The sequence below is a fragment of the Leucopleurus acutus genome, assembly GCF_964270905.1.
Source record: "Leucopleurus acutus genome assembly, chromosome: 9".
In the NCBI taxonomy this organism is placed as follows: domain Eukaryota; kingdom Metazoa; phylum Chordata; class Mammalia; order Artiodactyla; family Delphinidae; genus Leucopleurus; species Leucopleurus acutus.
The window spans coordinates 53,295,309-53,318,834 of record NC_139144.1 but is presented as its reverse complement, the minus strand read 5'-3'; the positions used below and the strand labels follow the sequence as shown (position 1 = coordinate 53,318,834).

Here is a 23,526-nt window from a genome sequence, read left to right as displayed (position 1 = left end):
AGGTCCCTATCCAGGGTCCTGTCCAGAGCAGCATCTCATCTTCTGCTGCTTTGTGCTTTGTAGATTTTAAAATTTATTTTTCACAACATTTTTATTTAAAGAATTTGTCACCTTTTGGAAATGCCCATTGCTGACTTGAAATTTTTTGTATAAGGTCCTTCCTGTTTGTGTGTGTCTATGCATTTAAGCAGTGTTGAGTTGATATAGTTTTAATTTTTTAATTTAAATTGAAGGTGGCTACCGCCTGAAAGCCAGCATTAAGTCAAAACACCCAGGCTCAAGCAAAACACCCACCTCTGTGCAGAGGTGAAGTCTACTTCTGGTGCCCAGAAGAAATCATCTTTTAATCTCCTATGAGGAAGAGATTCTTTATCAGGCTGCAAGCCAGTGTTAATTATTGCTGGTGACTTATAAATGGATACAAGTCACTTTTAGCAACCCCTCTTACTTTTTTTATTTGAATCTCCGAATACCTGTCAGTATTTTAAAAGTTAGTAATCCAGCACATCTGAAGAGTTGAAAGGACAAATTAAAAGTGTAAATCTTCTCTTCTTTTTGTACCTACTAGCTGCCTTTATTTTTTGGCTTTTTTTTTCATTCTTCATTAAATTTATTTTGCACAATAGTGTTTACAAATCTTGTACATCTTAACTCCAATAGAAGAATAGCAATAACAACCCCTGTTGACTAACAACCCCTGTTGATGACTAACAACCCCTGTTGATTTGCAGTCTTGTGACTGTTTGCCTTCTCTGCCTTTCTTCAAGGATTTTCCTTCTTTTTTCCCCAGTGACCTTAGGGCTCTACCAGCATATTCCTGTATCCTGTTAGACATAGATATGCCTCTTAAGAAAAGCCTTACTGTACTCATTATTGAAGAACCACCTACCCAGAGTCTTGACTCTAGGACAGGCCAGAAAGCAGTGCTATTGAGAGGTGTCAGTTGGTCTTCAGTTTCATCTGCTGAACCCCAACTTCAAGTATGAGTTGACATATTAGTCAGTGAGCTTCCATCCTGTGGGAGAGACTTTGGAGAAGCTGTCTTTTGTCTCCATTATTAGTTAATAAGAGGTGCCTTTTGGTCCAGGATGTTACCATCTCCTTACTTGGTCAAATCTCTGATGTACAGTTTTACAAAACTACTAAAGTGAATCTAAAATAGTTTTGATTAAGCCTGTGCTCAAAGCATTACCTGATCTTAAGGGTAATGCTATGTGCAGCTATCTTAATGGATGTCTTAGGAGTTTGTTATTCTCTTTACAGACAGCTCTAGACATCTCTTGGGAGATTTTGCAGTCTGGCATTTGTGCTGCTGTTCACTCTCTGTGAAGGTTGTACCTAGTTGCTATAGCACGGCCTGTGATACTGGTCTCACTGCCTCTGTCTGGTTTTGTTCTTCCATAAGCCCCATCTTTGTATGCCAGTAACCCATCTTAAACATCCTACCCTGCTTTAGAAACTGACTTGGGAGAAACTTGGTCATAGTTACCAGTAAACTTAGATGGACATCCCTAAGTGTTAACTATTTCTATCCAGTCAAGGATTCTCTTTTCCTTCAACATTTGGTTTAGAGTCTGGGACCAAAATGCAAAGGGGAAGTTCTGTTCAAAGGCAAGAGTCAAAATCTGTTATTTCAGTTGGCATTGCCTATATCAGTCACTTCTCCAGGTTTCCGTAAATTAGCTTGATGGAATGGGACAAACATCCACCTTTGGAACTATAGCATAGTTAGAATTCATTGTTACTGGAATAACTAGCATTGCAGTTGTCTTGTTCCCCACAGATAACCAAGGAGTAAAAGGACAGCCTTTTGCTTAGGCAAAAGTCTAAGACTCATGTTCCTGCCTCCCTGGTACAGGAGGGTTTAAGACTGATATGTAATGGGAGCATCGCCTTTGCCAAATCAAATGAGTGACGGGTTAACGAGAAAATGTGACAATCACATTTTGTCTTTGCTCAAATAATTCTGTTTTTCCAAAGCTTTAGCAGCTTACTTAAATCTGTTAGACTGGGGAAGGAGAGAACTGTTCCCTAGCGGTTAACGTGGTAGTATTCTTTAAGAAGAAAAACAAAGCCAAAGAAAACTCATTATTAGGCATGTTTGCCTTAAAGACAGTAGTGGGTAGAATCTAGAGTTTTAATCTGTTTTTAAAAGCTACATATCTCATATTTGGTGTTGGCCTCTAAGTCTAATTTTCATGTAGAATTCTTGCCATGTTGTTTTATTTGCATAAGCATTGTGTGCATTTAACTGCCTACCTAGCCTTCTTCATCTGTGATGACATTCTCGCCACAGGGATCTTGACAATACAGAGTATGAATGTGCTGTTTACATAGTTTACTTGTAAGTAAAGAGCCTGAAATAACCTGTAGTTTTGCATCTAATGCGGACCCCAATTTACTTTGGTTGTTGTCAGGATCAATTATGAAACTGAAGTTTGGTGCCTCCTCTTTATCATGTTTTTCCCCTTGTAGCAGTTGTGTTTAATGTCATTAAAAAGAAATAAAAGTTCTTGTCAGTGAAAAAAAAATCACGATGAGATACCATGTCATGGGATGTGTATAGTAAAAAACAAAATTTTAATGAAAATAACAAGTGTTGGAGAGGATGTGAAGAGATTGAAACCCTCATATATTGCTGATGGGAATAGAAATGGGTTCTGCCACTGTGGAAAACCATTTGATGCTTCCTCAAAAAGTTAAACATAGAGTTATCATATGACCCAGGAATTCCACTTCTAGTTATACACCCAAAATAATTTTTTAAAGATGTTTAAACAAAAACTTGTAAATGAATGTTCATAGCAACTAAAACGTGGAAACAACCCAAATTTCCATCAACTGATGGATAAAACAGAATACAATAGAACATTATTCAGCCATAAAATGGAATAAAATATTGATGAGTGCTCCAACAAGAGGTCATGTATTATATGATTCCATTTATATGAAACATATAGAGTAGGCAAATCCATAGAGACAGAAAGCAGATTATTAGTTGCCAGGGGCTAGGGGGAAGGGAAAATGGAGAGTGACTGCTAATGGTCCTGGGGTTTCTTTCTGAAATGATGAAAATATTCTGGAATTAGATGGTGGTGAAAGGTACACAACTCAACTAATTATACACTTTAAAAGGATGACTGTTAAAAATAAAAGATGACTGTTATGGCATGTGAATATATCTTAAAAACCCACCCCAAAATATCAGTAATTAAATGGAAATAGATACTCAAATCAAAAAGCTAAAATTGTCAGACCGATTAAAAAACAAGATGTAACTATACAAAAAATATTTTATGGGAAATCTTTCAGGATCTAGACATCAGTTTCCAAGATATTGATATAATATCAAGTTCATCAAAAATAGGAGAGGAGGAAGTCCAATTGCAAAGTGGCAGATTCTGTCATGTACCAACATGAACACACAGTTAACTACAGTATTTAATATGGCTGCTATATTAGAGATTTAAATTTCGCCTGTCATAGATTTAATATATTTGGTCTTTGAGTCATGTTTTGCTCTAGTATATGCTTAATTATTTCAAATTGCTTTTATTCTTTCATTACTAATGTTATGAATATTATTGTATAATATATGTATAGCATAATAATTAAAGAAATAAGTTCTCATAACCATTATTTTCTAGATATTTTTGTAATTATATTGCAAATCTTATTTTTGTTCCAAGATTTGATCTCAGGGAGAGGGGAGAGGATATGATCTGGGCTAAGTCTTAGGGAAGATGCATGGAAATTAGCCAGGAGAGGTAGGTATTCAGAGAAAAGGAGAACATGTTCCATGCAGAAATAAGAGTAAAGGCAAACGAGAGAATGAGTTCATAGCATATCTGAGGAGTTTCGAAAAGCTTGGCTTGACTGGAGAATAACGGGGAAAGAATGGAGTGATCTAGGCTATAAAAGAAATAATTTTAAATTTTGATCAGGAGGTTGATATGGTTAGATCTGTGTTTTTAAAAGATAAATCTGGCAGCAAAATACAGTATGGTTTGGGTGAGTCTATAGGATAGGACATCCGTTTAAAAGGCTGTTGTAGCAATATGGCAAGAGACGATAAGAGCTGGGCACAATGAAAGTGCTTTCATTGTTCTGATGTTATCCAGCTTTCTCTCTCTCTCTCTCTCTTTCTCTCTTCAGACCAAAGTTACCCCTAGAAAATTTTCTGGTCTTTATATCTGTATCTCTGAACGAAGGGTAGAGAACCTGGTTTATATCACTTAGTTATTCTAGGTCTTAATTTTCTTATTTGTAAAATGATAGTTTCCAAGATCCTTCCCATTTCAATGTTCTATGGAAGTACCTTGCCGCCAGCTGAGAACATTAACCATCACACCAGCCACGTGTGAAACTAATGATACTTCTGGATTCTTCACTTTTCACTCACTTAAACTAGTGTATTGGGTTTCCAAGTGATTTAAGAATATTCTAGACATAGTGCAGTTTTTGTTAACTTTATAAGATAACTTTCTACTTAAAAGATACAGAAACTTTGTGATGTGAGACCAAATTAAACAAAGGACTTAATCTTGCAGGTTGGATTTAAGTACCATATTATTTTATTGTCTTTGTTGTTGTTTTGGAAGTGCAACATGAAATATTGGTTGACAAGTATAATGCCTATGCCTCCAATCCTTCTCTATTTTTAAACTTTTTCCAGTAGGGATAAGAGTGCCTAAGGATTTATATTAGCTTAAGAACAGCTTCTTTATATCTGTATCTCTGAAGGAAGGGTAGAGAGGCAACAGAATAAATACATAAAATGGTGTCTGTAATATTTTATTATGATGACACTAGAGTGGTAGCCATAAATTGTCATCATCTCTTAGGAATACATGAAAAGAAACATGACGTGCAATTCTCTTGTATCCAGTTTCAATTATATAAGTGCATCATAAGTTCTCAGTTCTTATTCTGGATACACTGTTCAGAATTTAACTGCACATGTAAAAAGTTTTAAAGCTGTTATTTTGTCCATAATTTCATATGCTCCTATCATAGTTAGTGCCCGAGTTAGTTGGTCTCTTAGAGCAGCAGTGGTTACTGACAAGTTGTTATTTTCCGTTTTCCACTTATCAAGTGTTCGGTGGACTCTCTCACTTAATGAAACAGTGCTGAAAATTTTGAAATAATAATTATTTTAATTATCAATTAAGAACACTATTTTAAACTACATCAGTATTATATATCTAGGTTTTCAACCTAGTTTACCAGAGTGAAGTGAGGATTAAATTAATTGGTGAAGATAGTCTATATAAAAATTTAGCACAGAGTTTGGCACATACATAGTAAGTGAATGTTAGTCCCATGCCATCCCTTGTTTCCTTGAAGAAAATCAACAATTCAATTAACATTTGATTCTAAGAGAGATTTACTCAAGACCTCAAAATAATTGTGGACTGTTTACTATAAACCAGTATATTACTGCTACAATGCTACATGCTTTATAACTTGATCTCATGACAGCTCTCTTAGATAAGTCTATCCATTTTACCAGTAAAGAAACTGAGGCACAGGTAAGTTAGGGGACTTATCCAGGATCACAAAACTATTTGGGATTTAAAGCCAAGCAGTCTATCCTCAGAGTACTTGCTTAAAACTACTATACCCATATGGATCTCAAATATATAATAAACTAAAATCAGTCTTTTACAGCAAATTAGAGTTCATGTTAATATGAATGTTTCAAAACCATGTAATATCAATATGATATAAATCAGAACATGAGAATAAGCTTATACTACATGTTGTCATTCATACATACCTCATTGTAGACTTATCAGTTTCTGTGATTGCCAGCTTTAGTTTTTGACACAAAAATTGAAAATTTGTTTCAGTAATATTGTTGGCAACTATCTTGAAGATCTTCGCTAAGATTTTCTCTACATTTGAACATAAAAGAAAATTTAGGTCATCTCTTTTGAAAAACATACTCTATTCTGAGTTAATATTATAGCTAGGTTTTTTACTTCTGTGCTGCTATAAGATGTACATATCAAATAAGATTGAAAACTAAAGTGCAGCTCTAACACACAAACTGAAATTTGAACCATTTATTCCATTTCTTCTAAAATCTGAATAACCCTAAACATAAATAATATAAAATGTCTATTTAAAAGGATATTATAAGCAACTTCAAGGTGATCATCAAACCCTTTAATTCTTTCAGGATTTGAAATGAATTTAGCTCCTTCCTTCAATTCTGACTTTTTAATATGCTCCTTTGGGTACCATCCGGAGAAACCAAGTTCAAATCTACTATAAATATGGTATATATATATATATATATATATATGCTTATTTTATATTCACATCACTTATTTAATGAATGTTGGCTTAGATATAAGTAGTGTATTTTTAGTTTATAAAAAAGCTTCTAGGTAATTTGAAATAGATCCATTTTTTTTTAGATCCACTTTTTGTTAACCAAGGTAATTTGAGAATTTTCAAGAACCAGTCATCTGCCACTCCTCTGTAATCATCTCAAATCTGTTCTATGCTTTCTGTTTTTAAATTTTTATCCATACCATTAATCCCTCAGGCTAGATTTTATGCTAATGAGATAATTGAAAATCCAATCTCCTAAGTGAAATTTTAAGGAAGAGACCCCATGTTCTTTCTTAATTGCAGAATTAACATCTCCTATGATGACTTCCTTTCCAATTTCTCTCCGTGCCAAGCCTGCAGTATGAAGGCCCCGTGGGAATAAAGAAAGGAGATAAATGGCTTGGATTCTCTTGTTTTTGCTGACTTTCATCTGTTGTCATTGCCCGTTGAACTTTCCCCAAAGAGGCTAGAACCACATGAATCTTCCTTCCTCAGGAACTTGAGTAACAGAATTTTAACAAGGAAGTTCAATCATGTAACTTTACAGACCTTCTCTAAAGTACTGTTACCTAACAGGAATACTTTATAGATCCTTGGAAACCCCTAAAAGCTTTGTTTTATAAAAATAAAGTTACCATTAAATATCCCCTTTTTAATAATAATTAGCAGAACCAACTTGCCTAGCAAGTTAGAGAAAACACCTACAGTGACTTTTTATTGCTTAGGTTTCTTCCATCCGTGAGGCCCACATCTTGCAAAAGCTTCTGAATGGTAGCCATACATATTGTGGCTTACAGAGGACTGTACATTTTTAGTGACCGTCTCAATAGATTATAAGATTATGATGATATAAGCCTCCTGATTACATAGACAGTGTCCTGATAGTTGTATATATTCTCTTTCCCCAAATCTGGATCATTAAATTGATTTAATACTTAAATACGGCATTAAATTGGAGGACCAAAATATGAATCTACTCTGAGGATTGACAATGAGCGGCAAAGTTAGAGTCCCAGAAAAAAGGTTAGTTGTTGGGAACCCAAACCCAGGGAAAGAACTGGATAGTGAAACTTCCATCCCAAAGGCTTGGAGAAACCAGTCTCCATCTGGTCCGGTGAAAGGGCATTTAAAGAAAATGGACCCGCTCTCTGAAGTAATCAGGAACAACCAAAGGAGCTCTTAAGAACAGAAGGAATGAAGACTGCCCAAAGATTACAGACAGGTGATCATAATGAGCCAAGAACTGACTGGCATCAATGTAAAGGATCTATGAACTTCCTTCAAGGCAAAATACAACTTTTAGAACAACTACATATGGTGATCAGAACTGATGAAAAAATCTGTATGTAGATTCTCTGAGTTTGGCCACAACCATGATGAAAAATCTCTTGAAGTACATTGAGGCCAGTAGGTGGGAAGCAGCTCACCTGTGACTTAAATTTACCTGTTTTCAATGGTTCAAATTGTGTAGACCCAGATTAAATAATCAAAATTACCAAAATAAACTCCTAGCCTTCAGGAAAGGGTAGACGATAAATATTTGAAAGTCTCTGCCAGATTGAAAGCCTCTGATTAAAGCAAACTATTTGTTAATTTATAGATGCCAGAAAATGATTTGTAAGCTAGCCAATCACTCATCACCTACCATCTCTCTCATCTGCCCTCTGTAGATAGCATGCAATAGTACACAATTGTTTTCCTTTACAGATTTCCACTGGAGGTCTCAGCAAAGGGTTATCATCAAAATTTATCTCCTTCAGTGAAAAAAGCTTGTAGATACCACTAGGCAGAGCTGTCAGATTATTTCCTAGTAGAAAAAAAATTACAACTGAATTATATCCTTCTGTAAAAGAAAACTATAGAGACAAATAACAACTATGTAAAGGGCATCTACTGTGTCTCACTGACAAAGTATCAGAGGAGCCTCACAATGCTGGCAAAACATAAGTTCTTACTGTTGTCCACTTGCTAGGAATGAAAAGGAGAAAGTATAGAAACAGAGCAATGATTCCTTATTCTCATAGAGAATGACAAAATGAGAAGGAGGCTTTCCTCTTATAATGCAGGAAAGGACTTTACAGAGTAAGTGAGATGGTAATTTTTTTAATAAACTTTGTTTGCAATAATTTCAGATTTACAGAAAAGTTGCAGAAATTGTAGAGTTCCTGTATACTCTTCATCTAGTTTTAGTTTTCCCTGATGTTATCATCTCACATTATTGTATTACATTTTTAAATCGAAGAAACTTTTACATTGGCACATTACTATTAAATAAGCTTTGGACATTTTTGAATTTCATTATATTTTCCATCAATGTCCTTTTTCTGTTCCAGTATCCATTCCAGGATAGCACACTGCATACAGTTATGTCTTCTGGTCTGTGACAGTTCCTCAGCCTGTCCTTGTTTTTCACGATCTTGATGGTTTTGAGTAGTACAAGTTAGGTATTTTGTAGAATATTCCTTAATATGAGTTTATCTGGTATATTTTTTCATGAATAGACGGGGGTTATGGGTTTTTGGAAAGAATACCACAGAGGTGAAGTGCTCTCATCACACCAGAGATACCTGACATCCACAAGACACCACTAGCATGTTAAACGTTATCCCTTGGCTAAAATAGTGTCTTCCAGGTTTCTCTAATGTAATGTTTTGATTTTCTCCATTCCATACTCTATTCTTTAGAACTGAGTTATGAAGTCTGGTCCACCCTCAAGGAGTGAAGATTAAGCTCCAACTTCCCTAAATATAATTTTTTTCAAATTTTTTTCAAATCTGTGGGACTTCCCTGGCAGTCCAGTGGTTAAGACTTCACCTTCCAATGCAGGGGGTGCAGGTTTGATCCCTGATCAGGGAGCTAAGATCCCACATGACTCACGGCCAAAAAACCAAAACATAAAAACAGAAGCAATATTATAACAAATTCAATAAAGACTTTTAAAATGGTCCACATCAAAAAAAAATCTTAAAAAAAATGTTTTTTGATCTTTAAAAAAAAACCACCTTAATCTAATATAAACCTGACATAAAAAGTAAAACCGTGATAACTGACAAAGTAAGAATTTGTAATCATTTCAAGAGGAACTGGCCTAAAGTTTGCCTTTGTGCTATTTATATATATTTATGGTTATATTATTTTAGCCAAAATTAAAGGAACCTGGTTCCTTTTAGTGAAGAAAGGTATTTAGAAACCAAGATCTGGGTACTAGAGTTGCTCATTGCTTCTTGGAGTGTGTGCTGCTTCTGACTTAAGTATATTCTGTCTCACTCCCTGATATCACTAGCTCTGGGGAAAACCAGTTGCCATGTCATAAAGAGACTCATATGGCAAGGGGCTAAAGCCTGCTGCCAGTAGCCACATAAATAAGCTTTGAAGCAAATCCACCAGCCCTAATTAAGCCTGGCTGCAGCACCAGCCAACAGGTTGGCTGCAATCTCATACAAGACTCTGAGATAGAACAAGTCAGCTAAACACCTCCTGGGTTCCTGACCCTCAGAAACTGTGTGAAATAAATATTTTATTAATTTAAGAAGCGAAAGTTTGTGGAAACTTGTCACATACCCATAGAAAACTGATATAACAGCTAATGGCTAAAAGTACTGAACTGAGATCTAAGGAGCTGCCATTTGCAGGGAAGGAGTTTGTATTTTTAGTCCAGCAACTTAAGTGCCTGATGAAGCAACAATAGCAACAAAAACAAATATCAACATTGGAGAGAAACAGAATTGATTATAGAGTTCACGATTCAAAACGGAGAAAAAAGAAAATGTGGCTCACTCCCAAGAGAAAAATACAACTCAATTGCTGTAGTCAACATATAAGAATTTTAAAGCAGCTAATACAATGATGTTCAAGAATGTAAAGAAAGATATTCTTATAATGAATGAAAAAAATAGGAAATCTTGGGGCTTCCCTGGTGGCGCAGTGGTTGAGAGTCCGCCTGCCGATGCAGGGGACACGGGTTCGTGCCCCGGGAAGATCCCACATGCCGCCGACCGGCTAGGCCCGTGAGCCATGGCTGCTGAGCCTGCGCGTCCGGAGCCTGTGCTCCGCAACGGGAGAGACCACAACAGCGAGAGGCCCGCGTACCGAAAAAAAAAAAGGAAATCTTGGAGGAGAAATATAAACTATAAAAAAGGAAAAATGGAAATGCTAGAACTGAAAATTTCAGTATCTGAAATTAAAAATTAATTGGAGAGACAACAATAGGATAGAAATGATAGACAAGTCAGTAAACTTGAAGGCAGATCAATATGAGATGCTGAAAGCTCTGTGTACACCACACACACACACACACACACACACACACACACACACGGAGAGAGAGAGAGCACTTTAGGGATTTGTAGGACAACATGTAAAGGAAATTGGAGTAGAGAAAGAAAATGACGAAGAAAAAAATTTTGAAGGAATAACAGTTAAAAAAAGTCCCCCAATGTAGTAAAATACATGAATATATAGACCAGAAACAGCAAAATCCAAGCAGTATAAATAAACATGAAAAACACACCTGGAATGAATGCCACAGAAAATTCAGAGTAGGCCTCTCAAAATATCAGCCCCTCCAATTGAAACAATCAAAAGCTGGAAAGGGCTGATAGAATCAGCTTTCTCAGAATTCTGGAACTTAATCCAGAATTTTACGGTTACTAGGATACTGCTCAATGAAGAAAAAGGCAGGAGAATTTTGGTAAGAGAGCACTGTGGCTTTTTCACTCGTCTCCATACCACCCTCCATTTCCCAGCGTGGCAGCAACAGCTGTGGGGAGGGCAGCCTGCATTCCTGGTGCAGCTTGCTGGTGCCAGAAAGCCAACATGGACCTTGTTCTTTTAATACTGAGGCTTTGCATTTTGACCTGTCTGCTGATTCCCCGAGGGATTGACACAGAGACTGACTTTTGTTTTGCTCCCCCGACTCAGGATGGAGCTGCCTTCCTGAATGGCAAGTTGTTGTCACATGTAAAGACACACATGTCTGAGCCTACCTGGGGCAAGGAACAGCAGACAGGGAAAGCAGCAAACAGATCCAAAAGCCCAGGAAGGAGGAGGCTGAAGAGGGAGTTTCTTGGGGGAATAAGGGCTGAGAAGGGCCATGGTGTATCCTGGGGGAAATGGAGTACAGTAAGCATATCTAGGACTGAACACATGCACAGAAGAGAACTGAGAGAATCCTAGGTTTGTGCCTGTGGTGGATTTTTGGGCTTCACACAATCAGGCGAAGAAGGCTAAGGCAGAGTCATAGGTGGCCTGACTTAGCATTGAAGTGCCCCAGCATAGAGCTAAGCTGCAAAGACTGGGAAAGTAGTATTTTCTTTTATGGCTCCAGGTATTGAAGGACAGAAGAAGATATCCATGCAAATACTAACCAAAGAGTTGGGGTGGTTTTACTAATATCAGATAACATAGACTTTAAGTCAAAAACTGTTATAAAGGACAAAGGACAGTATATATTTTTAAAAGGATCATTACATTAAGAAGATATAACAGTTATAAGTATATACATACCTAACAGCAAAACCCCAAAGCATATTAGACAAATATTGACAGAATTGAAGGGAGCAACAAGTGGTTCTACAGTAATAGATGGAGACTATAATACCTCACTTTCAATAATGGATAGAACATTTAGACAAAAGGTCAGTAAGGAAATAGGGCACTTGAACAACACTATAAAGCAACTAAACCTAACAGACATACATAGAACACTCCAACAGCAGAATACACATTTTTCTCAAGTGCACATAGAACATTCTCCATGATAGACCATATATTAAGCCACAAGACAAGTCTCAATAAATTAAAATTGACTGAAAAAAGTCATACAATATATCTTCTTTGACCACAATGGAATGAAACTATGAAAAATAATAGAAGGAAAACTGGAAAATTTACAGAGTTAAACAGCATACTTTTAAGCAACCAATGTGTCAAAGATGGAATCAAAAAGGAAATTATAAAATACAAAGAGATGAATGAAAATGAAAACGATAACCAAAAATTATGGATGCAACAGAAGCAGTGCTTAGGATGAAATTTATAGCTGAAAAAGAAGAAATATCTCACATTAATAACTTTACACCTAAATGAACTAGAAAAAGATAAGCAAATTAATCCAAAACTATCAGAAGGAGGAAACAATAAAGATTAAAGCAGATATAAATGAAATAGAGAATAGAAAAACAATAGAATCAACAAAACCAAAAGTTGGTTCTTTGAAAAGATCAACAAAATTGACAAATTAGCTTTAGTCCATTAGCTTTAGCTCAATGGACTAAGAAAAAAGAAGCAAGACTCAAATTACTAAAATCAGAAATGAAAATGGGAACATTACTACTGATTCTACAGAAATAAAAGATTATAGAGTACTGGGAACATTACTATACCAGCAAATTGGATAATCTAGCTGATGTGAATGATGGAGTTAGAATTCTAAATAATGTCCTACTTCAAAGTCTGTGCTTTGAGGAAAGCAAGGAATTAATCTATAAATCCTGTTCACTGGTATAATGTCTCACATTTATCAAAATATTTTCATAAGTTTTAACTTATATTTCCACGATTCTATGAACAAACAGAAGTTATAGCTTTCCTATCTTGCTGATGGAAAAACTGAGGTTCAAAGTGGTTATCTTCCTAAATCCACTAGCGTTAGTGACAGAGGGGACTAATTCTCAAGACTGTATATAAATGTCTTTTGTCTGAATAATGAAGATGGTACCAGCTTTCCAAGTCTCATTCAGTCCAAATCTATGACGTGGGTATTCCTGTTAGCTTCGTTTCATGAATGGAGGAAACAGATTATAACTTCAAATCTGGCAAGGAAAGCTGGAGACTGTGGCCATGCCAGTTGTGTAGCGATTATCTCTTAGATCCAAACCCATCTCTTGGATGGGTTTGGACTAGATGGGTATGGACTAGAAAATACTAGTCCACACTTTGGATCTCTTAGATCCAAACCCATCTCGTGGGCTCCTTGACTGTTTTTCCTTGAGTGTCACACCAGCAACACTCTTTTACCCCACCGGCAGCAGTTCCTGCCCATATAACAGGTGAATGCAGTTTGCAGTTTTCCCAACACTTGCAGAACTAGCTCCTCTCTCTCTCTCTCTCTCTCTCTCTCTCTCTCTCTCTCTCTCTCACACACACACACACCCCTACACAAACACACACTTACCATCCCCAAGCTCAGAGGAACAAGCACCAGGCAAGCAGTACTTCATCCTCAGACTTCCGAGTTTCACCACTGCATGACCCCTCTTCCAAACTTACAAGTTTTAATAATTCCAAATTCTTCATTTTATTCCCTTAGCCATAAGACGGTTATTGCTTCCTGCCATTGCTACTTTTGTGATAACCTTAGGATTCTCTCTTTACCCTTTTAGTTAAACAGTTAAGAAGATTTTACTTAGTAATTAACTAAGGTGTGGTTTCTGGATCCTGACTGATACACTTTTCTAATTCTGATAGGGACTAACAGAGAACTGGCTAAGCTTGCAGAAAAGTCTGTGATCTTCCTATTTTGTCTTGATTCTTGTACTAGAAAACCTCGAGAGAACTGTGCTTTCTATTGGTAGTTGTGTTCTCCAGTGGGTCAGAAGACTCTGGTCAGCCTTTTTTTTTTTTTTATGCACAAATAGTAGCTGAGTGAAGCGTGTCCTACACTTGGACAAAATAGATAACCTCCCTAAAAAACAGTGAAACTTTACCAAAATACAAAAGTGGGACCAAAAACTTAAATTGCAGGGCTGAGTTATTGTACCTTATTGCAAGTGATCGCAAACTGATGTATACCTACATAGCCAGCTTACTAGGGGTTCTGGGGATTCAGGAAACAAATGCCAGTTGCATTATATCTAAGTATTGATATATTTACTGTAGGTTTTACTGTACTACTGGTACTAGTGCACCCAAAAGATGAGTTTGTTTTTAATCTAGAAATCCTCTAAATTTAAGAAGGTGCAGGGCTCTGGTTATAAGTGCTACTTTCAACTGAAAGATATAATTTTAGAAACCCAGCTGTTTATGAGATTAGCTGGTACAACCACTATGGGCATAAATTTCCTCATATCTGGTAAAGTTGAAGATGTACATAACCTCTGATCCAGTGATTCTACTTACAGCTATATGCACTTCGAAAAACTCAAGCAGATGTATACTAGGAACATGTACAGGGATATTTATAGTAGCAAACAAATTGGAAACAACCTAATTGTCTATCAACAGGATAATGGATTAATTGTTGTTTAACCATGTAATTGAATATTATACATATTATGCAACATTTAAAAATGAATGAAATAGGTCTATGTATACATTGACATGGATTAACTTTAGAAATATGACAAATGAAAAAGCAAGTTACAGAATTGTAAATTACATACCATATAGTATGATAAGATATAATAAAATTTAAAACTCTAAATAATGTTACTTTGTTATGGATATATATATGTATAAAAACATGGATAGAAAAAAGATATACATCCATTTCAGTGCATTGGTTACTTCTAGTTTGGGGAGAAGTACAAAAGAAGTTTCACTTCTATTTTTAAAAGATATACATCGGGCTTCCCTGGTGGTGCAGTGGTTGAGAGTCCGCCTGCCGATGCAGGGGACACGGGTTCGTGCCCCGGTCCGGGGAGATCCCACAGGCCACGGAGTGGCTGGGCCCGTGAGCTGTGGCCGCTGAGCCTGCGTGTCCGGAGCCTGTGCTCCACAACGGGAGAGGCCACAACAGTCAGAGGCCGCGTACCGCAAAAAAAAAAAAGATATACATCAATTTCAGTACACTGGTTACTTCTAGTTTGGGGAGAAGTACAAAAAAAGTTTCAATTCTATTTTATTTCTTAATCAAAAATATCTCAAGTAAATAACACAAAATGTTAGCATTCCTTATACCTGAGAGTAAGTACATAGGTGTTTATTATTTTTCTGTAAGTTTGAAATATTTCATAATAAAAATTATTAAGAAAAATACTAGTCTAGCTTTGGGAATTCTGATATTTTTAGAGTGAGTGATTTACTTTTTGTTGTTGTTGTTATTGAAGTGATTTACTTTGTAAAAGAGTGTAAGGTATTAGAGTATTGTAGGGTGTAGGAGTGGGATCGAGGAGCCAGCAGAGAAGGAAAATAGAGAAAATGCTGACCTAAGGTTGTGTAGGTAGGTGTGTGAAGAGAGAGAGATGAGGTCAGGTTCACAAAGGGAAGAAATAATGAATGACTGGGTATAGGCAGAGAAAACAGAAAAGAAATGAAAATGTGTGCAGGTTCCCCAGCTGGATTATAACCTCTTTTAGGGAAGGAACTGGACCTTACGGTTTGCTCTCATTTTCTGTACCTGCACTAGCCATTTCCTTCCTATCGGCACTTAATACATGATGTTGACTGTTTGCCATTCTGTCTTGTCAGCAAAATTTGCAACCTAGAAACCAAAACTCAACTTAATTTATTATGCTTATTGGTTATGCTTGACACTCACCACTCAAGTTTAGTTGCTGGAGAGCATTTAAAGATAGAAAAGATGGTGGCAGATATCTTATTTGATTGTTGTATGCATTTAAACTAACCAAACCTCTCAGCTCCCCTATATTTCTTGGCATCTCTCTGATTTCATTATTTGAGATATCAAGTCCTTTAAGTTGAGTCATATTAGACAGCTCTTCCGGAAGTCTTGTTAACTGTAACAAAGGTTAAACAATTATATTTTTAATAAATATTTCTATGACTAAAACTTTTAATAAAATAAAATGGAAGGAGAGGTTTTTTGTCCTAAAAAAGATATATTTTCATTATGTCACAAAGTCTTTGTGATTCCCTTGCTTAATAAAACCCACAACAAATTGTGTAGCATGCAGGTATTTCCCCAGTCTGACCAGTGCTACCAATTCAACCCTGTGGCTTGCTAACCACTTTCCTCACTCTCCCAACACTCAGTGTTCGTTGCCACCTTATCCCTTTCTTCCATCCCTAAAGCTTACCCTGCTTTGATTTCTTCTCCGCCCTGAAGTCTTTCTAAACTGTTCTCTTCCATATTTGATCTCTTTACTCCTACTCTCATTAACATTACCTTTTATTAGTCCCTTATGTGTTCTTGGATTTTTAAATGACATGATATATGTTTTATCCTTTTTGTATACATGCTCCCAGTCATGATGCATTTTGAGTAAGTGCTCAGTAAATTTCTTTATAATGGACACACATAGTTTGGCAATATAGCCTCAAATGAAAATTCCTAGTATGAAAAGTATTGCAAAGTAACAGGAATTAAGATACTCTGCTAAGGCAAAGAAAAAATATGCATCGTCAGAAAAACTAAGGCCATCACAAGTGGTGTTTGAAATAAAGGAAGTTCTATGAGTGAACAAAAGAGTTTTGAATATATGGGCCCCTCAGAAATAATCAAACAACAAGGTGAATACTGGATATTGTGCTCAGTGTTCTTCTATATATAAAAGAAGCATAACAGACAATCCCTAGCTTCAAGGAGATTAAAATTTAGTTCTAAATTATATTACATCCATAACTTTAAAACTCCTTTCACAGTTAAACTGAAATAAAAATAAGTCTATAAAATTGTCAGCTTTAATTACTTGGGATTTCATTTTAATGAAATATTTTCCTATAAAACTCTTGTGTTGAAAAGTTTATTTGTAAGCCGCATTTGAGGTTTTAAAAAAAAGCCTATCCTTTACAAAATAAAGTATTCCAGCTAAATTAAACACACACACACACTACAGCTTAGATTCTGATCCCCTTCAGTCATGCCTTCCCCACAAAGTCCTAAATATCCATCTCTTACCTTTCTCCCATTTATCTGGCTTATATTCAGCACTTCCAGTGATTGAAGTTGGCAAAGTTCAATAGGAAAACATATAAATTGATTGCTTGAGATGTTTAATTTCAGGATTCCTTTTAAGTTACAGATCTCTGAAGGAATAGTCTGTATTTGGTTTTCTGAAAGATCAAGTACTTGCAAATTTTCTAAAGTACACACTTCTATGGGGAAAGTTTCCAACTTATTACAGCATAAAATAAGAACACGGAGCGATACCATATTGGAAATAGATGGTTGAATTTTCCTTATTTTGTTTTTACCAAGATCAAGGTATTCAAGATTAATAAGAGAACATAAGTGCTCAGAAAATATTAGGAGTTTGTTTTCATTAAATTCTAAATGAAGCAGTTGTTTACTGAAAGATATATCTACAGGTATTTCTGAAATATAATTTCCATTAAAACCCAAATAATAAAGAGAATCTAAAGCACACAAACCTAGTGGAAAATACATTATTCTATTATAACTCAATTCAACTTTAGTTATTTTTCTACAGTTTTTTATTTCAATAGGAAAGTCTGCGATTAAATTTCCTGAAAATTCTAGGCTGAACATATTATTAAGATGTGAAATATATTCAGGTATTTTCACGATATTATTTCTGTTTATATGGAGTTTTCTTAAATTTTTAAGCTTATGTATGTTCTTAGGAAGTTCTGTTAACTTATTATCACTAAGACTAAGGCATTCCAACATTACGCAGTGGGAAATTTTCTCTGGTAGGTCTTTCAATAAATTTTTATCAAGTATTAGAATCCTAAGTTCCCTAAAATTCTCAATTTTGTGTGAAATAACTTCCAATTTATTGTCTGTCAGTTGGAGTTCTTTCATTTTGAGCAACTGAAAAATTTCCACGGCCAAAAAGGTAAGTTTATTGTGATCAAGTAAAAGTATTTCTAAATTTTTAAGTTCCTTAATTTCTTTTGGCAAACTGTTTATCAGGTTTCCAGAAAGGTTTAGTAAAATTAACTTTGGAAGGAAGCACAGAGCTTTAGGAAATACTGTTAACTGATTATATTCCAGATTGAGAGCCCTCAAGTTTTTCAAACTAGAGAGAGTATCTGGTATATGTCTTAACTTATTTTTAGCCAAATTTAAAATTTCCAAGTTTCCAAGACTTTCCAAGCCAGAAGGAAAATCCTCAATGCAATTGTTATTTAAAAACAGTTGCCTGATAGTCCCAAGCTGTGATATTTCTTTAGGGATATGTGATATTTGGTTGTGGCTGACATTTAATAGCTGTAAATTATGAAGTAACTGAATTTCAGATGGAAGTGATGATAACCCATTTTCTTGCATGGTTAGAATTTCAAGTCCTAGCAGATCACTGGAGTCTGCCCCTTTAAAACTTCTGATTTCATTCTCATCTAAATAGAGATATTTTACATACTTGATTTTTAAAATGTCCTTAGGGAATTCTTGTAAACCCTTGGCTTTGAGGTTAACTGTAAACTTATCTGATCCTAAGCCAAGTCCTTTCTGATTTTCTTCAGAGAGTTGTGGACTAATTTTTTCTAATGTTTCATGAGTTAGGGAGTCAACGAAAGCCTGATATTCAGCACTCATCTTAGTTACTGATAGTGATGAACTTTGTGAAATTTCACTGTTTGACTGCAAACTGTCATATGTAGCAATTGTTTCAGAAACTTGAAGAGTTTTCCTTTGTTCTTCATTTCTCTTAGACTTACTTCCAGAGGAGGATGTTGATGTATCATCACATATACCTAATGTATTTTTTCTAGAACGCACTTTACAAATTTGGTTGGAAGTAGTCCCATCAGAAGCTTCCTTTAGAGAGTTTGATGTTTCTTTAATAATTCCAGATTTCTCTACTAACCGTGATCTAGATTCTTTCCTAAATTGACTAGTGAGATCCTCTAGCTCTTCTGAAGTACTCTTCTTTTCAGACATCTTCTTTGCTGATATGTTTTATACCAATACAAGATTGCAATTCAATTATAATTTTCATGTTTAATTTTTTCCTTTGAACCTACAAAACAAATGATGTGAAGAGATATAATAAAGCTGTTAAAATTACAAATGAATTTTAATACAACTTTATTCTATAATAAGTAATTTAATAATTATTAAAATACATTTATAACTAATTAACTTATATATAATTTCTGGCTAAAGATAGTTTATTGATTGCATGCATTTATCACAATACTCTTGATACCACATTAAAATTATAGAAAGGAATAAAAAAGATCAAAGAAAATGAGGAAGGATACATGAGAGAATGAAAGAACTCAGCAAATTTTTGGAAGACAGGGAATAGCCAGTGGCCCCCCCGTGCCACATGCAGAGAGTACCATTCTCATTGTGGATATCGTAGGTTTACATATGGTATTGAAGCATCTTGTCCCAACAGATTCAGTGCATTATGACAGTTCTCCAATAGGTGGAAGTAAAATGCCTTAAAGAAGGGGATGCTTTCTATAAAAAGTAGAAGTAAAACAACCTTTTCAAGGACTAACGCCTGACTTTAAGTCTTTTGTTTGACTCTTGAGGAACCTGCACAACTAGGCAGCACCCTTCTTCAGAGGTCTGGATCCCATCTCTGTAGGTCCCTCCTCCAAGTTTGTGGTTTTTAATAACCCAACCTCTTCCCTTCGTTCCATCATCCCTAAGGGTGGTAGCTACTTCCTGTATTTATTATCTCTGTTACTGCAGTTCCCCCTCTACCTTTTCAGTTCTCCAATACTTGACTACACAACTCCCTATATTTACTGCTCCTTCTTTTTATTATTATTGTTTATTGAAATATGGTTGATTTACAATATTGTATTAGTTTCAGGTTACAGCAAAGTGATTCAGTTATATTTTTCAGATTTTTTTCCATTATAGGTTATTACAAGATATTGAATATAGTTCCCTGTGTGATACAGTAAATCCATGTTGCTTATATGTTTTATGTATAGTACTTTGTATCTGTTAATCCCATACTCCTAATTTATCCCTTCCCCCACCTTTCCCCTTTAGTAACCATAAGTTTGTTTATGATGTCTGTGAGTCTATTTCTGTTTTGTATACATATTCATTTGTATTATTTTTTTAGATTCCACATATCAGTGATACCATATAATATTTGTCTTTATCTGACTTGCTTCATTAAGCATAATATTTTCTAGGTCCAACGATGTTGCTGCAAATGGCAATATTTCATTCATTTTTATGGCTGAGTGATACTCCATTGTGTATATATATCTTCTTACGCCAGTCATCTGTTGATGGGCATTTGGGATGTTTCCATATCTTGGCTATTGTAAATAGTGCTGCTGTGAACACTGGGGTGTGTGTATCTTTTTGAATTAGAGTTTTCGTCTTTTCCAGGTATATACCCAGGAGTGGAATTGCTGGATCATATGGTAGCTCTATTTTCAGTTTTTTAAGGCACCTCTGTACTGTTTTCCATAGTGACTGCACCAATTTACATTCCCACCAACAATGTAGAGGGGTTCCCTTTTCTCCATATCCTCTCCAGCATTTATTATTTGTAGACTTTTGGTTGATAGCCATTCTGACTGGTGTGAGGTGCTACCTCATCATGGTTTTGACTTGCATTTCTCTAATAATTAGAGATGTTGAGCATCTTTCCATGCACCTGTATGTCTTCTATGGATAAATGTCTATTTAGGTCTTCTGCTGATTTTTTGATTGGGTTGTTTGTTTGTTTTGTTTTGTTTTGTTTTGCGGTACACGGGCCTCTCACTGTTGTGGCCTCTCCCGTTGCGGAGCACAGGCTCCAGACGCGCAGACTCCGGACGCTCAGACTCTGGACGTGCAGGCACAGCGGCCATGGCTCACGGGCCATGGCTCACGGGCCTAGTTGCTCCGCGGCATGTGGGATCTTCCCGGACAGGGGCACGAACCCGTGTCCCCTGCATCGGCAGGCGGACTCTCAACCACTGCGCCACCAGGGAAGCCCGGGTTGTTTGTTTTTACTTATTTTTTCAATGTTGAGTTATATTAACTGTTTGTATATTTTGGTTATTAACCCATTGTCCATTACATTATTCTCAAATATTTTCTCCCATTCTGTAGGTTGTCTTTTCATTTTGCTGATGGTTTCCTATGCTTTGCAAAAGCTTTTTAGTTTGATTAGGTCCCATTTGTTTATTTTTGCTTTTATTTCTTTTGCCTTGGGAGATTGATCTAAGAAAATATTGCTACACTTTATGTCAGGATGTCTTGCCTATGTTCTCTTCTAGGAGTTTTAGGGTGTCATGTCTTATATTTAGGTCTTTAAACCATTTTGAGTTTATTTTTGTATATGGTATGAGAGAGTGTTCTAATTTCACTGATTTACATGTAGCTGTCCAGCTTTCCCAACACCACTTGTTAAAGTGTCTTTTCTCCTTGGTATATTCTTATCTCCTTTGTAGTAGATTAATGGACTATAGGTATGTGGGTTTGTTTTGGGGCTCTCAGTTCTGTTCCATTGAGCCATATGTCTGTTTCTGTGCCAATACCATGCTGTTTTGATTACTGTATCTTTGTAGTATAGTCTGAAGTCTGGAAGAGTTATGCCTCCAGCTTTGTTCTTTTTAATCAGGATTGCTCTGGCAATTCTAGGTCTTTTGTGGTTGCATATAAATTTTTGGATTATTTGTTCTAGTTCTTTGAAAAATGTCATGTGTATTTTGATAGGGATCACATTGAATCTAGATTGCTTTGGGTATTATGGCCATATTAACAATATTAATTTTTCCAATCCAAGAGCATAGGATATCCTTCCATTTCTTTGACTTATCTTCAATTTCTTTTATCAGTGTCTTATAGTTTTCAGTGTATAGGTCTTTAACCTCCTTGGTTAAGTTTATTTGTAGGTAATTTTTTTTAATCGATTTTAAACAGGATTGTTTTTTTACTTTCTCTTTCTGGTGTTTCATTGTTAGTGTAAAGAAATGCAACGGATTTATGTATATTAATCTTGTATCCTGCTCCCTTGTTGAATTCATGGATTAGTTCTAATAGTTTTTGTTTGGAGATTTTAGGGTTCTCTATATAGAGTATCATGTCATCTGCAAATAGTGACAGTTTTACCTCTTCCTTTCCAATTCATATACCTTTTATTTCTTTTTAGTACCTAATTCCTGGGGCTAGTTCTTCCAATACTATGTTAAATAGAAGTGGTGATATTGGGTATCCTTATCTAGTTTCTGAATTTAGTGTGAAGGCTTTCAGCTTTTCATTGCTGAATATAATATTGACTGTAGGTTTGTCATATATTGTTTTTATTATGTTGAGATATGTTCCCTCTATACCCACTTTGGTAAGAGTTTTTATCATGAATGGATATTGAATTTCGTCAAATGCTTTTTCTGCATCTATTGAGATGATCGTGTGGTTTTTGTTTTTTCTTTTGTTGATGTGGTGTATCACATTGATTGATTTACATATGTTGAACCATCCTTGCGACCCTGGTATGAATCCAACCTGATCATGGTGTATGATCCTTTTTATGTATTGTTGGATTCAGTTTGCCAATATTTTGTTGATGATTTTTGCATCTATACTCATCAAATATATTGACCTGTAATTTTCGTTTTTTGTAGTGTCTTTGTCTAGTTTTGTTATAAGGGTGATAGTGACTTCGTGGAATGAATTTGGTAATGTTCCCTCCTCTTCAATTTTTTGGAGTACTTTGACAGGATCAGTATAAGTTCTTCTTTGTACGTGTGGTAGAATTCCCCAGTGAAGCTGTCCAGTCCTGGACTTTTGTTTGCAGGGAATTTCATTAAAGATTCTGTTTCACTTCTAGTGATTGCTCTGTTCAAATTAACTGTTTCTTCTTGACCCAGTTTTGGCAAGCTGTATGTTTCTAGAAACTTGTCCATTTCTTCTAGGTTGTCCTAGCATATAACTGTTCATAGTATTATGATTTTTTTTTGTATTTCTGTAGTTTCAGTTGTTATTTCTTCTGTAGTTTCAGTTTCTGTAGTTTCAGTTGTTATTTCTTCTCTTTCATTTCTTATTTTGTTAATTTGGGTCCTTTCTCTTTTCTTCTTGGTAAGCCTGTCTTGAAGTTTGTCAATTTTGTTTGTCTTTTCAAAAAAATTCTTGGTTTTTATTGATCTTTTCTGTTGTTTCTTTTAATCTCTATTGTATTTATTTCCTCTGTGATCTTTATTATTCCCTTTCTTCTGCTGAATTTGGGTTTTGTTTTTTCTTCTTTTTCTAATATTTTTAGGTGATAGGTTAAGTGTTTATTTGAGATTTTTCTTATTTCTTGAGGAAGGTTTGTGTCACTATGAACTCCCCTCTTAGAACTGCTTTTGCTGCATCTCAGAGATTTTGTAAGGTTGTATTTTCATTTTCGTTTGTCTTGAGGTATTTTCTGATTT

The 23,526-nt window shown here is 35.6% G+C and overlaps 1 protein-coding gene across 1 annotated transcript; it reads right to left on the bottom strand.

Annotated features, from left to right (window-relative positions):
* Positions 1 to 4,942: 4,942 nt before the first annotated feature.
* LRRD1 (leucine rich repeats and death domain containing 1) lies at positions 4,943 to 19,087 on the bottom strand (the record flags this gene model as incomplete). The annotated part of the gene is made up of 5 exons (XM_082845856.1): positions 4,943 to 5,129; positions 5,780 to 5,897; positions 7,988 to 8,149; positions 15,821 to 16,019; positions 17,141 to 19,087. The coding sequence occupies 5 exons, from the start codon at positions 19,085 to 19,087 to the stop codon at positions 4,943 to 4,945; spliced, it is 2,613 nt and encodes an 870-aa protein (XP_082701982.1).
* Between the last annotated feature and the right edge of the window lie 4,439 nt (positions 19,088 to 23,526).